This window comes from Symphodus melops, assembly GCF_947650265.1.
Source record: "Symphodus melops genome assembly, chromosome: 18".
Lineage (NCBI taxonomy): Eukaryota > Metazoa > Chordata > Actinopteri > Labriformes > Labridae > Symphodus > Symphodus melops.
In genome coordinates, this window is record NC_136708.1 from 16902599 (window position 1) to 16918778 (window position 16180).

Below are 16180 nucleotides of genomic sequence, written 5' to 3' on the forward strand. Positions count from 1 at the left end.
ACGATTAAGTCAGGTTTTATACCTGTCTTGAACTTTGTTGTCCTCTAGTGGTAGAATAAAGGATTACACTGCCGCGTGCGGAGGAATGTAAAGACACCAATTTTGCTGCTGTTAAAGAGCTCCCGCCCTCCAAACCACCCCACTCAGTTTCCTGCAGCCGGGTCCCTTATTTTAAAGCAACACATTAAGTCTAAAGGTTTCTGAAAATGTAGGAAGATTTGTAAATGTAAAATGAATGTGCATAAGAATAAAAAGCAGATAGCACCATACAGTAATTACCTTCAAGTATACTGAAACTCACATGACTCCATCGGTTTTATGATATATTTTTTCTAAGATACTGAATGTTTAAAAATCAAGAAATGTGATGTTAACATTCACCTGTATTCAAAATTCCTGTTCAAAACAACGAATACATCATGGGTCTAAAATCTGTGTTAACAGCTAACCAAATATTCCTCAGCAGGACGAGGACAAGTCTGTTACATAAAATTTGACCTACCTCATAGTGATATGAGACGAGATGGGAAAACATCTGCTGACTTTTCCATGTACTTCACACATGCAAACAAAACACACACACTCCCTGACCCCTGACCCCTCTGAGCTGAGGCCTCTATAGCTTGCACCTGACGAGCTCTGCTGAGTTGAATTACTCTGTGTGATGCTCATTCTAAAGTACTCATAATGATTCCCCTCGTCGAAGCTCTGACGAAGTATTCTGTAGCACGGTTTTTAACCAGCAGCCTTAAGGTGAATTCGGTGAGCTGTTTGTGATGTCAAGTTTTGTGAAAACATACCAGAACTTGTCTGACATTAGAGTGAAAAGTACGACGATGCTTCTTGGTTCGACAAATCTTTGATTTAGAATGTTTAAGGAAAAAGACCAAAGAAGTTCCTCATTTTTCATGGGTCATGCTTTTTGGTCATTATCTTTTGCTGCAGGGAGAAGAAGAGCCATTGTCATAACAACAGTCCAAAGGTTACATCGTAGATACTTATTAATGATATTGTTAAGCAGCAAAAAAATTTTTTAAAATAAACTGCAGATCGAATAAAACTGAAATAGCAAAACATATTCTTCATTAATTCTTCAAATATTCACTTGTCAGTTTAAGTATTTGTGTTTACTTTACCATATTGTTTTTGTGTATTTGCACAATACATTTTTCTATTGACATTCTTACTTTTGTAGTGATACTTTATCAATACTTGTTCTATTTTAAGGATTCCCTCACTGATAATCTATGGGAAAACATCCAGCTGTAGGGTATGTGCACAAAGTCAAACCCCTTAATGCAGCGGTGACTAGAATTCATTATTTCAAAGTTTTTAAAATGACAAAACTTCTGTCCTTTTAGCCTGTGACCCTTCACATTAAACGCTATTCATAAAACAATTAAAAGACACTATTTTGGGAATGTTACAGGGAGAAGAAGATCCTCCTGCTGACACTGACTCAAGCTCAACACTTCACTCATAAATCTTAAAAATGTTTGACCCCCTTACTTTTTTGATTTATTTTGTTCTTCTGAGCCACAATAAGAGACGAACATTATTTGTTGAGTACCCCTCTTACACACCCCCCCCCCCCCAAACCGGCCCCGCCCCACCCTGCTCCATGGTATTTCCCACAATAACATCCCAGGTCGAACACACTGACGCTGTCATTTTGCCTCTGACCCCTCCACTCTCCCCTCCCTCTCTCCCTCTTTCTGTCTCTAGCTGCCAGGTCCAGACCAAGGGCGAACACTTTCTGGTGTCAGGTATGAAACATGGTATAGACATGAGCAGCTTTAACCCAGCAGAGCATTTTGGTGTTTTTCAATGTTTAACCATTTGTTGAAGCCTGCATGCTGAGCTGAGGTCGACATCTGCCTGGGCTTAGAGATCGATTGTTTGGTTTCTTATTAAGTTTGTACACCTTAATGCATGAGAGCTGAGGACAATTTGTTTCATTTTGCTCTGTCAAGAAGTTTTGATTTGGCCAAAGTTTGAGTCTAGTGTACTACATACTTGAAATTTTTAGGCATTTTTTTTGTTGACTGAGCATCTACTGCAGTTATGAGGGAGGTGTCCAAGCAGTGACAGCAGCCACAGCACAGTATATATTATTAATACATACCTCAACTGAGAAAGTAGTGTTTTATGTGTAAGCTATATAACTTTAACAAACAAGTGAGTTTTTTTATAGTAATTGTTGAAGTCATTACAAAGAGCAGAGTTTTTTATTCTGCAAATACTGGAAAATACATTGTGTCTATTTCATGTTGAGAAATATTTGAAGGATCTGTAAAATCATTCTAAACAGGTGGCAGGTTACCAGGTTTATTAAACTTTGACTTCATGTTCTTGTCTTTTCTCTGCTGATCATAGATCCTGTCATCACCTCTGATTGATCAGGCATGATGAAATACATCACAGGAGGTCCAGTGAAAGAACAGAAGATGTTCATAGAGCTTCTGGTGTTGGTGGGGTGAGTGATCATTGGAACAGACTGAGGCACGTGCATACCTTTGTTTAAAAAAAAAAAAAAAAGATCTTATGTTAAAGATGCACTGTGGTGTTTTTATGGAGAAATGTAAAAGTTTGAGAAACATACTGATTCTGTGATATATATTCATAACTGTTGTATATATTCATAACTCTACACTAACTGTATATACTGTTATATATCTGTATTTTTTAGTTTTATCATTTATATCTGGTATGTTTTAAAAATCATTTTTTACAGTTAGTTTACACCAAGGTTCAGGGAAAACTGTTTTTTTTTTTTCATTTCTTCTATATGTTTAGCACATGTCGAAAAAAGTACAATAAAGATGACTTTGACTTCGACTTCTGAACTGTCGTCAGAGAAAAATGTGGTCCCTGTAACACAAGTTATGGTGATGGGCCTGCATCAGTTTTTAACCGATAAATCAGTTTTTTATCGGTTTTAACTCCAAACTATGTTCCAGGGACCCATTTTTTCCTTTGAATACATGCTGCGTATTTAGTTCAGAAAATGAAGTTTTGAATTTCTCCAAATTTCACAACCAAATCTACATAGTGCACTTTTAAGTGTTATATATATATAAAAAAACTTTAATGAACACACAAAAGGTACATAAGTGAAATGATCCAAAAAACTCTTTAAAACAAACTTTTAAAATCCACCTGAATAATTAAAAACAATGCCTGCAGGAGGCCAAAAGGACTGGTAATTATTTTCACTTTTCTGTCAGTAAGCCTCAGATTGATAATGCACACTGTGAACAGACTGAGCATAATTAAATGGCAGGTGTTTGTATTCTTGTCTTTAGTGACAGTGATGTATCAGCGGGCTTAAAAACACCCACGTCATCAACAATAAGACTCCCACCCTTTTTGACAAAGAAAAATACCCAATGAAAACCACATGTTTGACCCAGTCTCTGCTATGTTTTAGAGTCTTTGGTCTGAGTCACAGTGCCATTCAGAGACCAGACTATGATGACACTCCAAAACCAGAGTTCCTTAATCCGTCCTGGATGGCAAGCATCCCTGATGATCAGCCGCTGTCTGAGGTCACCATGCTGGGGACACACAACACCATGGCCCTGTACGGCGGCGTGTACGCTGAGTGTCAGACCTGGAGCCTGGCCTCCCAGCTCAGAGCAGGAGTCCGCTTCCTGGACGTCCGTGTCCGACATGTCAAAGGGAACCTCACCATCCACCACGGGGTGTCCTATCAGCGGGCACACTTCGGACACGTGCTGGAGGGTGTGGCTGAATTCCTTCAAGAGTTCCAAAGTGAGACAGTGCTGATGAGGGTGAAGGAGGAGTTCAGCGAGACGTATGACATCTACGGAGCTGTGGTCGACTACATCCACCGCTACGCCCACTGGGACCTGCTGTGGCACAGCCGGCTTGTGCCCACCATGGCAGAGGCCCGAGGGAAGCTCATCATCTTGCAAGACTTTTCTGGACCAGATCTGGGGATGCGCTATGGTTCTCTGGACATTGCTGATGACTGGAAGGTATGAAAATTAAGCATATTTTGGTTAAGCCTTGCATTAAAAAACGTGTGCTGACGTGAAAGAAGGAAAGAAGCAGAAACGTTTCCAGATGTTACAAAATGTACTGGTAGGGACATATGTAGGAGGATTTAGCTGATGAGTTTGTGGTGCCTCCTTCACCTTATTAAAAAGGACCTAAACAAATAAAAGTGGGTGCCCTCAGAAGACTTCATAACTTACATTTGTTCAGAACTAAAAACCATCTTTTGAGTGATTGCACTTTTCCTTGTAGGTTCCCACACTCCTGCATGTGGAGGAGAAATGGCAAAGTGTCTATGATCACCTGGAAGTTGCACCCACAGGAAACAAAGGCCAGATTTTTCTCACCTTTAGCAGCGGAGCTGGTGTGTTTGCATACCCCAGAGCCGTTGCTCAGCGCGTAAACCCACAGCTGTACGACTACCTGAGGGCCAAGACGGATCTGAACCAAAGGCTTGGAATCATTTGCATGGACTTTCCTGCATCTCCTATGATTCAATTGATCATCGATTTCCAGCTAAAAGAAGTCATAAAGAGACGACTGGCCTTTGACTCAGTCCACAACAAGTTAAGTTTAAAGTATACAATTTCATCACTAAAAAAGAAGATGATGAAAAATAAAGCTGTTAACATCTGAGATAAAATCACTGAATGAAAGATGCAACCAAAGATACTGTGAACATAATGAATAAAGTTTAGTGCAGTAATAAACTGCTGTTTAAACTTTAAAAGTGTGTTTTGATTGCTGCTTTGACACATTTTGACAATCAACATCATCAGAGAGAGCATGAGGAAACTTTAGTGGAGTGGATTGATAAGGTAAAACCACAATAATTTTGGCAGTGCTCGCTGACTTTGCAAAGCTTTTTGGTTCTTTGAATGGATGGAAGTAGTCGTGTTTCTGTGACACAGGGTGGCAGTGCAACTTCTTGGGTGTGTTTGCTGTTGGTGTGATGTTGCCAACAGCTGCCTGGGAGCAAACAATTGTCAACATTTGCATCACAAACTCCCTTCAGATGTAACATCATTTAAGTCTCCAGTTGCCTGCTTCATTCTTAACCTATCAGAAAAACATTTCCCCCCTCAACTCTATCTTTGCATGGTAGGTAACATTAAGCATTGATAAATTATAAAATATTAGTATTCAGTATTAAAGGGTCTTTCACTATCTATTACAAGTGTTGAGTTTCTTCTGTCAGACTCAAACACTGCCCCAAGTGATCTCTTTACTGTTTGTGCTTTTTGGATAAAAAAAACCCCCATCTCACTTCTGCTTGAGGCTAGCGGCTCAAGATGACACAATCCACAACTACCATAATGCCAGGACTGAGTAGTATCATTTTTGATTTAATTCAACAAATTGCAAAATGTTACATTTAAAATAAAAAGCACGGTTTGCCATTGCTGACAGGTGAGATCATGTGACCAGTTGTGTCCTGAAATAACACACTTTGCATGCAAAATGATCAGTCAGATAAAAGAATTTGATTTTCATCATGACTTCCTCCTGCATGCATGGAGTACTGCGAAATGGTTGTTGTAATTTGAGGTTGTGACAAAATGTGTCAACATCCTGCACAGCAAAGGATGTTAGAGTTGAGAGACTGTAAGATAGCTGACAACTCATGCATAGTACGCTCACTTGGCGAATTCTGGAAGAAGAAAAAGGTGTCAAAGTGTCTCGGATCAAAGATATACAGGTACGGTATCAGACTTGTGCTGCAGGTGCTCCTTATGTGAATTTCTGTGTATAATTATGACAAGTCTTATTTTATTCACTGCAGAGATGGATGAGTCTCCACAGGTTGAATTCAGGCCTCAGAGCGCTGTTCTGATTTCAACAGTAGGTAAGAAGTCTGTTCAACATTAAACTTAAGTGTTCCTTTTTTAAACTCTACACCAGTCATTGATTCTGTCTTTCTTCTATTTTTTTGTAGTTGTGATCAACATTTTGTGGTGGGCGGTTATGATAGCCGCCATTGCTCTTGGTGGGTTTATATCTTTTGATCACTATGATCTTTCATAACTTAATTTTACTAAGTTTTCCATTTATTCCACTTCTAAATTGTTGTGGTTCCTGATGCCATTCACGATAGGGGCTACACATCTGCACAGTTGTCCACTTCAGCCCAACATCCCCATCTACCTTATTGTGTTCGGAGTGACCAGCATCCTCTCTCTAACTCTGACCTCCTCCATCAAGAGATGGGAGAAGAACAGCTACACCTACAACCTGATATCGTCCTGCATGACCCTCCTGCACCTCTTCAATTTCGCCTGGTTCATTGCAGGTTAGATGACCTCTGAAAGTAGCATTTAATAAAGTTTTAAATGTTTTGTTGTTTTGCGTAGTTATTATTCAGAATAAATGAAAATGTTCTTAAATGTTCCCCCTGCAGGTACCTACTGGGTTTATCCTATATACCCACCCAACTACACACCTGAAGGAGTTAAGTACTGCAACAAGGCAGTCTACCAGCTTGCCTTCGTTTTCACCACCATAGTATGGGTCACGTTAGCTTGTACATTCATCTGTGGTTGTTGCTTCGTTCTTCTGACATGCTGTGGGACTGTTACAATCAGACGCAGATTAATACCCACCCGCATTAGTTTCTATGGTTCAATGAGGGGTTCTTCTCAAGATCCTGCTGCTGGTGATGTGTGAATTAAAGCTTTTTTTTTTTTTTCAAATGTTAAAAAAAATCATCTTAACAAAGAATTTGAAAAGAGTGGACCTATTTTACTGATTCTGCTCCTAACGCCAACTTTTTCTTAGTTGCATTAATGTTGGTTTTCTTAATGTCATAGTATTGTGTGCACATAGATGTAAACTGCTACAAGATCATAATCTCTGAATGTTTCCTGTTAACACTTTAAAAAAGGTGTCATGTGTCACTCAAGACTTGAGTTTTAGTTTTGTAACATTTTATTCATTTTCTGTATTTCTCTTTTTTTCTGTATATCAGCTCTGTCCATTTTAACTAGACTATAGTTATTATCAACAGATCACAAGAGGGTTAGTCTGCTAAAAAATAACTTTTTATTTTTCATCATGTACTTCCTGTTTACACCCAAATCAAACAGTGTTTGGAGGATAGCCTTATTTAATGTTTGCTAATACTTGATTTTTTGCTACTTTGAATAAAGAAAATCTGACTCCGATTCTTGTCCCTATCTTCTGCTTTGACAGGGGGCAGCAACAAACATTGTGACGTTTGCACACACAAAATTAAACAAAAAAATATATGTATACAGAATAAAAACATGTATTCTGCCGAAAAGTTTAAAATTACACTCTGATTCAGAAGGCTACTCTTCAAAGTGTGGCCACAGTTCAGGCACAGACAGACAGCTTCCTCTCAGGCTTCTTTGAGGACACCTATCCCAGCTTGCTGGGTCCTTATACGCCGATAGTTAGCTTCTGGCTAAAATACATGCTGCGCTCCTCTGATAGATTACAGCTGGTTTATTTTGCAGAGGAGGTCAGTAAAGCTGCATTGATTTTTTTTGTTTACGTTGTATTTATATGTGGATAATAAAGTCGAGTTAAAGCTGCTTCGTTCAGTGAAAACAGGAACATGTGGAGCTCCGGCCGCCGCGTCCTTCAGGATCTGCTGCTTCTTCCTGCAGCTGTCAGGAGTTTCTCCCTGACTGCAGCTCAGGTCAGTCTGTAAAATGTTCATCATCAATACTGCTTTAAAGCCTGCTGCGTTATCCCAGAAATTATTCTCAGTCTCAGTTTATTGTGTCAGTTATTGTTTCTTTAGATTATGTGGATGAACATTCAATAAAAGCCCTTAATAAATAATGATAGTATGAAGAAGAAGAAAAAACCTACTGTATACTAAGAGAGTGCTATATATAGTAAAAATAATAAACTGTAGAGACAGTAATGTCATGTAAAACTGACAGTCACAAGAAATCCAAACATTTATTCTCTCAACCTAAATTGTTCTTTTCTTTAAGCAATGCAAATTATTATTATTATTATTATAACTTTATCCCGAACATGTTTTTTTATTATAAAATACATAAAATGATTAATTATTTAATATGGAAATGATTATTAAAAAACACACAAAATGTAAATGTTTCCCGACCCCATTATTTACTTTTCATCTACTAAAACAAGTTTTCATCCAGTGTCAAAAGAAAAGAAACAAATGCTAATAATTACTTGTTTTTCTAACAGACCTAAATAGTCAATAAACAAAAAATGCCAATTTAAAATATGCACGTATGAAACTTTTTTGTATATGCCTTCCAAACAGATAATTTGTTATACATGCTGTCACAAGTAGTGGTCATTAAATGTGGCATAAAAAAAAGAAAAAGAACTGGGCCCTCAGACACAGTGGTCCACTTTAGATGACATTTTAATATATTTTGTATTTTCATGTTTAGTTTTTGCTTATTGAAGATCTCAATGTTGTTTGTGACCTTTACGTTGATTTATGTATGAATTGTTCTTTGTAAATAAACGTACATACAACCTTTTTAAAGATGAGTTACAAACACAAAGACAGTGTGTTACGTACATTTAAACTCGCTGAAGGTGTCTGAAACCCTGCTTTTGTTTTTTAAGGACATGACAACACATGTTAAGTGTGTTCTGTATTTCTCCTCAGAACACAGTCGTGGTGGAGCGCTGGTGGCAGGTGCCTTTATCTAAAGTTGGCAGTCCTCCCAGACTTCATCCCCGAAGACACAGAATCTACAAGCTGGTTGAAGACACCAAACACCTTCCGCAGGAAAAGATGGAGCTCATCCTGACGCAGACCGTTCCCAGTGAGCATCAACAGCCGATGGTTTATGAGTATTCAGTGCATTAATGGAACTCTTTGTATGATAAGAAACGTGTTTGTTCTGTCAGAGCTTGGTGGACGAGGAGACACGGTGTTTGTGAAAAAGGCTATCGGCAGAAATAAGCTGCTGCCGCAAGGCCTCGCAGTGTATCCATCACCAGAGAACAAGCAGATGTTTGCTGAGGAGTTGAGAGTGTGTATTGCTTTCTATAACTGTCATCTATTTACTGAATACTCTTAAACATAAAACACAATAAGTAGTTTTTCACTCTGTGACCTTTTTCACAAACAGCTTCTACATGAAGGAAAACCAGAAGAAAGAGTGCAGACCCGTACTGGACAGTTGGTGAGTTTCCTTCGAAGCAAAATGAACGTTTCTAAATTCTTTCCCCTTCTGAAGTGACGAACCTGAGTGATAGTCATCGATACACGAGAAGAGAAACATTAGGGTGTTTTGTTCTCTTCACAGACAGTGGAGTTTCTTAAAACCACCCATCTGAAGATAAACCAAATGCCCTCCGATGAGTTCCAGGTCAATAAAGAAGTTGTGTGCCGACAGTTCCTCAAGAAGGTGGATTTCCCCCCTCCCCCTCTTTAAATGTTGTCATGCTTAAACAATGGCTAATTTAACTTTAGGTAATTAAAGTGTCTGCTAAACATAGAGTAATAGTGTAATTGACCTTTCTCAATGTTTTCCTCAGCTGGGAGTTGTTGTTCCACCTCATGCGTTGAGTCTTCCATTCGATTCAGTCAAGGAAGTGGGTGACTACTGGTGTGAAGTAACGGTAAGAGTTTTCTGTTTTCATGCAAATAAATACCCATGCTGTAGGCGCCTTATTTAAAAGTTAGTAGAAATCAATTCCAAACAACTAGAAATAGTTTTGTTTGAACTTGTAGATATGCTGTTTTTGGGGAGAACAATCTCTGAGGTACATGCATTTAACAAATTGAAACAATTTCTTCTGCTGTTTCACTTGAGCCTTCATTTCTCTCCACTATATCCCAAGTGCACTTTTGCTGCTGCTCTTCCGAAGACCTAACTGCATATTTTTTAATCTCTCAGGTGAACGGGATGGACACAGTTCGCATCCCTTTGTCAGTGGTTCCATTTGAAGACCAGTCTGCAATATACAAAAAACAAGTGAAAGCTCAAAAGCTGCAGCTGGAAGCCGAAGAAGTCTCAAAGCCTGCTGGTGAGGAGGAAGCTACGGCACAGTTTGTTTCTGGCGCTGCAGTGGAAGCTGAAGCAGTTAACGACTCTGAGAGTCAAGTGAGTGAAGATTCAGCCTCAGCAGCTGCAAATACACCGACGGGCCAAGACACAACAGCACCACCAAGTGACAGTCCGAAAAAAGAGTAAAGGACTACACGAGGAGATCGCTACAGAACTACGTTTTGTTTGTCTGTAAAACACATTATACATGTAAAAAAAAAAAAAAAAAGAGCCCAGTGTTGTTGAATTACTTTTTTTTTTTTTTTAGAAATATTCAGGGAGGATGCTTTTGATTACATGGCAACTAAAAGAAAAAGTAATTGAGTGTTGACAATGTCTGACTAATTTTCAAAATAAAAACAAAACAGTCATTCAATCCCCTGCTGGTGTGTTCACCAAATATCAGATGTATCCAAGTTTTTTTTTATGAAGTTACAGACTTATCTCTACTTGTAACCATTTATTTTACCAATAGAGCCCCCTCTTAGCTCATATGTACTGATGACATTGTATAGTACAAACAGACATCCCGGCTCATGAGTACACATTGATGTTCTGTTGACTACTTAAGACTGGAAGGAGAAGTGTCTGTGATTAAATAACGGCCGTTAAATATGCTCAGATTTTCTTTTATAAAGAAAAAGCTAAAACAAGATTAATGTCGATAAGCTTACATGAGAAAGCTTTGTTCTGAAATTCTCTTAATAGTCGGATGTGTAGCAGCATTTTGTTGCACAATTTGAAACAAAGTGAAAATCAGAATTGGGACTCAAAGGATTTTTCAGATGTGAAGTGAATGCAGCCCAGTTAAAACTGATTTTAAAAATTAGAGTGTAGCTTTAGAACTATCAGACTTTAAAATACAAGAAATACATGTTTGGTTCCTTGCAATTTATTTAACTTTTCCCCCTCGACAGAGCTGAAATTGCGAAGGTGAAACATGACAAAAAAATCTGAATTGAAAAACATTTGCAACATAGATGTAAAATATTCTCTATATTTTTAACTTAAAGTAGTTCGGGTTCTTCCAGTTTATTTCATTCAAGAGTATTTGACTTGCACTCGTATAATTGCTGAAGAACCAAACATGCTTTTGTTGAGTCATTTATCAAAAGATTAAAAAAAAGATTCATACATCAAAGTTTACTGTATGAAAAGAAAGCATATGCATTCAAAGAAGAGCATTTCTATTGGCCACTTCAGGGTCACGTGACATCTCTGTCCAGAGGTACCTTAAAACACGGTATGACATTGTAATGTAGGTACAGCACCTCTATCCAAGAGGAAGTATAACACCTTATAAAACAGCCGACCAAAAGAACATTTTAACACAAATACAGAGGAGAGAGGGCAAAGAGGGGTCTGAATGAAGGCTCTTATAGTTTCTCTCTAAACACATTTTCCAGCTGTTTGGGGAAATCTGGACAGCTCTACTCTAAGTTTGGAGTGGGGTTTCATCATGTCTGTAAGAGTTCACAGTTTGACACTTAGAAACCATATTTTGCCTGCGTCTGCCGGCGGGTTAGCTTGTTATCCGCCCAGTTATTCTTCAGTTCCAACTCACGCTCCTTCGCCTGTGAGAGAAAAAAAAACAACATCTGGTAGAACTGCTGGTAAACTTGTTATAGACAAAATGTGACTGAACGGACATAGTAGAGGACATTTTATAAACACATTTTAAAAAGGAAAATATGACATCTACGGGCCAGATCTATTTTCATCACATTTCGAGGGTGACACATTTCACAATGTTTGGTTTTGAGATGGCAAAAGTCAGAGGGAGTAGGAGGAAAAATGAAAGCTTGGAACTACATCCAGCTTCATGCAAATAAATGCACGCCCTCTGTCCTTATCCCTACTTTGAATACCATCTGTGGCAGGTAAAAAATCAAAGCCTGATCGGTGACAGAAAAACACCGGACACGATAAAACAGTCAGTAGCTCTGCAACATAACTAAAAAATAAAAGCAACATAACTAAGAAACCACAGGAAGAAAAGTAGCTATAGAAGATTCTTCACTCGTTAGAACATCTTCTGTTGGCTCATTGTTCAGCTCTTTTCTTTCAGCTGACTGTATAACCCCACTAGACATAAAATAATCAACAAAAAAAGTTTAGGTTTGCAGAGTGCAGACATCAGCATGGCGGTCTGCAACTTGGAGCTAAATGTGTGTGGGCGTGTCACACGGTAAGCTGGTAGAGAAACCCTGAGTCCATCCTACTTTAAATCACCTTCTGAATAAAAAGCTCTGAAGCCAGGCTTACACTCAAAGCTCTTGGCTGTTTTGATTGCTTTTAGTTTCATCCATGGCTCCCTTCCTCTTTGTGTCGCACCCTTTTCTGGTGTCAAAAGAAATCTAATGTAGCAGGATTGCACTGACTGTTAGGGAAATGCTGCCTATAAGCATCTCTGGCGAACCGTTTCGACATTAAGGTTAAAGGGATACCTCACCCATTTACATGAAGCTGTGTATCATTAGAAACATGGTAGTAGTGTTGAATGGTCGTGAATCCAACCCTCATTTTGCCCTGAGATGAGAAAAATGTGTTTTTCTTTGCTTGAAAGTTTTCTTCATGTGATGCAAAAAGCGTCATATTGCATCACATGAAGAAAACTTCCAGGCAAAGAAAAACATATTTTTCTCATCTCAGGGCAAAATGAGGGTTGGATTCATGACCATTCAACACTACTACCATGTTTCTAATGATATACAGCTTCATGCAAATGGGTGAAGTATCCCTTTAACAACTCTAGATGACTTTTGGGACCCAATAAAAAGAAATTTGGAAATAAAATTGGTGCAAATGTCAAATTAAAACATTATTGACCCAACATTAAGTTGATCTCACCTGGTGAATGAGATATGTAATCTGATGCTTGCGTCGCTGTTGTCCTGTAGGCTGCTCTCCTTTTTTCTGCAAAATCAGAAGAAAAAATTGACAAAGATTCTTCTGACAAGTCAGGTTGTAATGATGTTATTCCACAGTGCTCTCAAAGCGTGTTTTTGTTTTCACAATGACAGATCTATTCTAATCAGGTCACCTTGCTGAAGGACTGCCGGTTCTGCTTCTCCTCCGACACGCTCTTGGTCATCCACTGCTGGTTTCCACTCAGCTGGTCGTCTCCTTTGATCTCTAGAAACTTCACCTCCTCTTTACCTCTGTTCCTCTTCCCTTGCAGACGCATGAACTGAGGTACATTAAAAAAAAAAAAAAGATTGTTGTGTGTGTGTGAGTTGAACAATGTGACTACAAAGTCATACATTGGTTAAGTCTTATTAAGATATCCAGATAGAAGAAACAGCCGACGTCTTACCGCTTCATCATCAAACAGGGCAGACTGACCCGGCTCTTCGGCTTCTGTCAGCTCAGGGTTAGGTCCTTGGTAGTATGGCTCATTATAATAACCCTGTTGAAAGAGAAATGATTGGGATGTCACATCGTTGTATGTGTGATTTTCATTGATTTATTTCTCTTAAATATCAAGAGTTAATCAAGGGAATTATAGAAAAGATGGAAAGAATGCAGGGTTACTGGAAATACTCAACAAATGTGTGGCTATAATGAGTGGTATGTAGTATAGGTGATAAAGGTTTAGGAGCTCTTGATCTCATGGTCACATCAGCCTCCAAACTGTAAATCAATGAAACTGTTAAAAGTAAGCAAGCGCACACATCTCGGGCTGTTAATAAAATGATCTGGCACTTACAAAGAGAATTCATCTTGAACAGGATTGGCCACAACTTATTCTCAAATTCAAACAAATTTGAACTCATCAATTGGTGTAACACCGTTATGTTGATATAAATAAAGTGTAGAATACTTAGCAAACAAATTACCTCAGGGAAAGATTCGGGGCCTGCCATGGGCTGTTGATACTCAGGATACTGAGCCCCCCATGAACCCTCATGACTCCCACCGAAGTCGAGAGGGGCATCTGACTGACCGGGCTCATCTTCAGGAGCACAGGGAAGAGGTTCTTCAGGCTCCTGTGGCTCAGGGTCTAAGCTTGGGGCCACTGCAGGGATGGACGGGGTGCTCTCTCCCAGAGAAAAGTAGTTTTGTGGGGTTATGTCCTCCTCATTATCCTGTTCGTCTGCGGCTATTTGTCGAGCAAGCTGCAGAGCGGCTGACTTTGCTGCAGCTTTGATCGCAGAGGGGGACGCACTAGAACCGAGCCCACCCTGGGCAGGCATTCCAGGCTTGGTTGCTTTGGGTTCTTGGCGCTTGGTGAGTGTGTGAGGAATCAGGATTCTATCCATCTCCTTCACCGTCAGGTTTTTAGGTTGCGGTAGTAGTGAGGACAGGCCTGAACCTCCACCCTAGGAGAAGAAAGAGGTGGAATTCAAGGGGCAAAAAAAATTGAGATTGAAATATTTGTTATCATTGCCTCTCTCTTTATCTGTATGCATTATTTTCTAACTGTAGGCACGTTTACAATAAAAGCCAAGACATCAGAACATAAGAGGACAGATGTTATCTTAACTAAGACAAAAACTACAGTGTTCACATACAAATCACTTCAGTGATTCAGTTATTAAAGTTAACTCAAGACAGTTTAAATCCATATTGTGGTTAAGAATGGGTATGTGTGGGATCTCCATGCTGATCAGGTTCCAATAAAAACTCTGCCTGTTCATTATACCTTCTAGCATGAAACTAACTACTCACAGATACACTGAACAACGCCTACCTGGGGTTGAGGTTTTTTCTTTGCAGGTTCATCATCATCCGAGTCCGACTATGAGCAAGAGGTACACAGATTATACATTTCTGATCATCTACCACAGGAGCTAAAGAAAGTAAATCTGCAAACTGTCTCAGTACTCACATCTCGTCTCTGGATCTGTGGTACAGTGATCTTGACCGGTTCAGTTCGTTTCCTCGGCTTAGGCAGACTAGCAAATAACCCTCCTCTCGATGGCTGAGGATCTAGGTCATCGATTGCAGTTTTTTCCTCCACAGAGGACTTCACTTTTGTCTCTCTACTGTGTCCATAGCTTCCTCTTGCCGAGTTCGTTTTTTTGGGAGCAGGCAGGAGAGAGAAGAGCCCACCTGCGCCGACTGATGTTGAAGTTTCCTCTGAATCACTGTCATCACTGCTGCCATATGCCACTAAAGCCATGTTTTTATAATGTTATTGGAGATCACTGATCTGCAGTCACTCGTGGACATGGATTACAACTTCCCCTTGGTTTGGTGTTAAGAAGCCCTGATCACACTTTCCGACCAGATTACTTCAATTAAAGGTAAGACACTGGTTTATCAAAATAGCGAGGATGAGCTGTAGTTTAATGTAAAACAGAGCAAGGTTAAAGAGGGCTTTAGTAAATGATCCCAACGCAAGCTAATGTTAGCCAGGCCTTCGCTGCAAGTGATGCTAACTAACAAGTCCTATCCTCTTTCATTTAATTTAATTCACCTACGTTGTGTAAATGCAAATAACACAACAGCGGTTAATGCTGTATCTATATATTTTTTAACATAAAGCGATCGTGGTCTAGTCCCCCTTTTACTTCATCAAAACATTCGCCTCCATCATTGAGTGAAGAAACGACAACAGCGCATCTTTCTGCGCACATTTTTCTTCTTCTTCTGCTGTTTGGTATCTGCAACTCCGTGGAAGATGCGCCCCCAAAAGGACTGAGTGTGTAACTACATTAGTTCACAAAATCTAAAAATAAAATCTTGTTAATTCTTTGGTTACATCAGATAAATGTGTATTATAAAATGTGTTTTAATTAACGTGGGGCAGGTTTAAATTAACCACTAATGTGTATTATGAGACTCCCCTTAAAAGCCTTTATAGCAGAGCACTCATTTAAAAAAAACCTTTAATTTCAGTATGATTGAAGTACTACCATCCTGTATGAAAAAAACTTCTGATTATCTTGATTTAATTAACTTGGTTCAAATTTATCATATACCACATTTCCTTTGTGCATATAGTTCATATAGGTTGACAGATTATTTTTTTCATTGCCAAGTACATTTACATATACAAGGAATTTGTCTTACTGTATTGGTACAAAAGAATAAACAAAGCTAAAATAAAAAATACTTAAATTTAAAAAAAAACAATTACTTAATTAAATAAAAAATAAGAGAAATTACCAACATATACAATAGAATTAACAAAAAAA

The 16180-nt window shown here is 38.9% G+C and overlaps 4 protein-coding genes across 5 annotated transcripts; 3 read left to right on the forward strand and 1 right to left on the reverse strand.

Annotated features, from left to right (window-relative positions):
* Positions 1–1709: 1709 nt before the first annotated feature.
* Positions 1710–4837, forward strand: LOC306839052 (1-phosphatidylinositol phosphodiesterase-like). The gene is made up of 4 exons (XM_079367526.1): positions 1710–1766; positions 2377–2476; positions 3431–4001; positions 4273–4837. Exons 2-4 carry the CDS (start codon positions 2406–2408, stop codon positions 4654–4656), a joined length of 1026 nt encoding a protein of 341 aa, XP_079223652.1. The 5' UTR covers positions 1710–1766; positions 2377–2405; the 3' UTR covers positions 4657–4837.
* An 830-nt stretch (positions 4838–5667) lies between these two features.
* Positions 5668–7242, forward strand: LOC306839743 (uncharacterized protein). Its single transcript, XM_079368627.1, has 5 exons — positions 5668–5719; positions 5804–5866; positions 5957–6007; positions 6116–6310; positions 6419–7242. Exons 2-5 carry the CDS (start codon positions 5806–5808, stop codon positions 6682–6684), a joined length of 573 nt encoding a protein of 190 aa, XP_079224753.1. The 5' UTR covers positions 5668–5719; positions 5804–5805; the 3' UTR covers positions 6685–7242.
* Positions 7243–7357: 115 nt separating this feature from the next.
* mrpl9 (mitochondrial ribosomal protein L9) lies at positions 7358–10414 on the forward strand. Of its 2 annotated transcripts, XM_079368626.1 has the most exons (8): positions 7358–7501; positions 7585–7681; positions 8648–8807; positions 8893–9017; positions 9117–9170; positions 9294–9395; positions 9526–9609; positions 9888–10414. In XM_079368626.1, exons 2-8 carry the CDS (start codon positions 7598–7600, stop codon positions 10182–10184), a joined length of 906 nt encoding a protein of 301 aa, XP_079224752.1. In that variant the 5' UTR covers positions 7358–7501; positions 7585–7597; the 3' UTR covers positions 10185–10414. The 2 variants fall into 2 exon arrangements, with proteins under 2 accessions (XP_079224752.1, XP_079224751.1); XM_079368625.1 differs by having other exon boundaries at positions 7358–7681.
* Positions 10275–15755, reverse strand: prcc (proline rich mitotic checkpoint control factor). Its single transcript, XM_079368624.1, has 7 exons — positions 14869–15755; positions 14731–14778; positions 13877–14359; positions 13354–13446; positions 13081–13227; positions 12888–12953; positions 10275–11611 (listed from the first exon to the last, which is right to left on the reverse strand). Exons 1-7 carry the CDS (start codon positions 15160–15162, stop codon positions 11525–11527), a joined length of 1218 nt encoding a protein of 405 aa, XP_079224750.1. The 5' UTR covers positions 15163–15755; the 3' UTR covers positions 10275–11524.
* Positions 15756–16180: the final 425 nt, after the last annotated feature.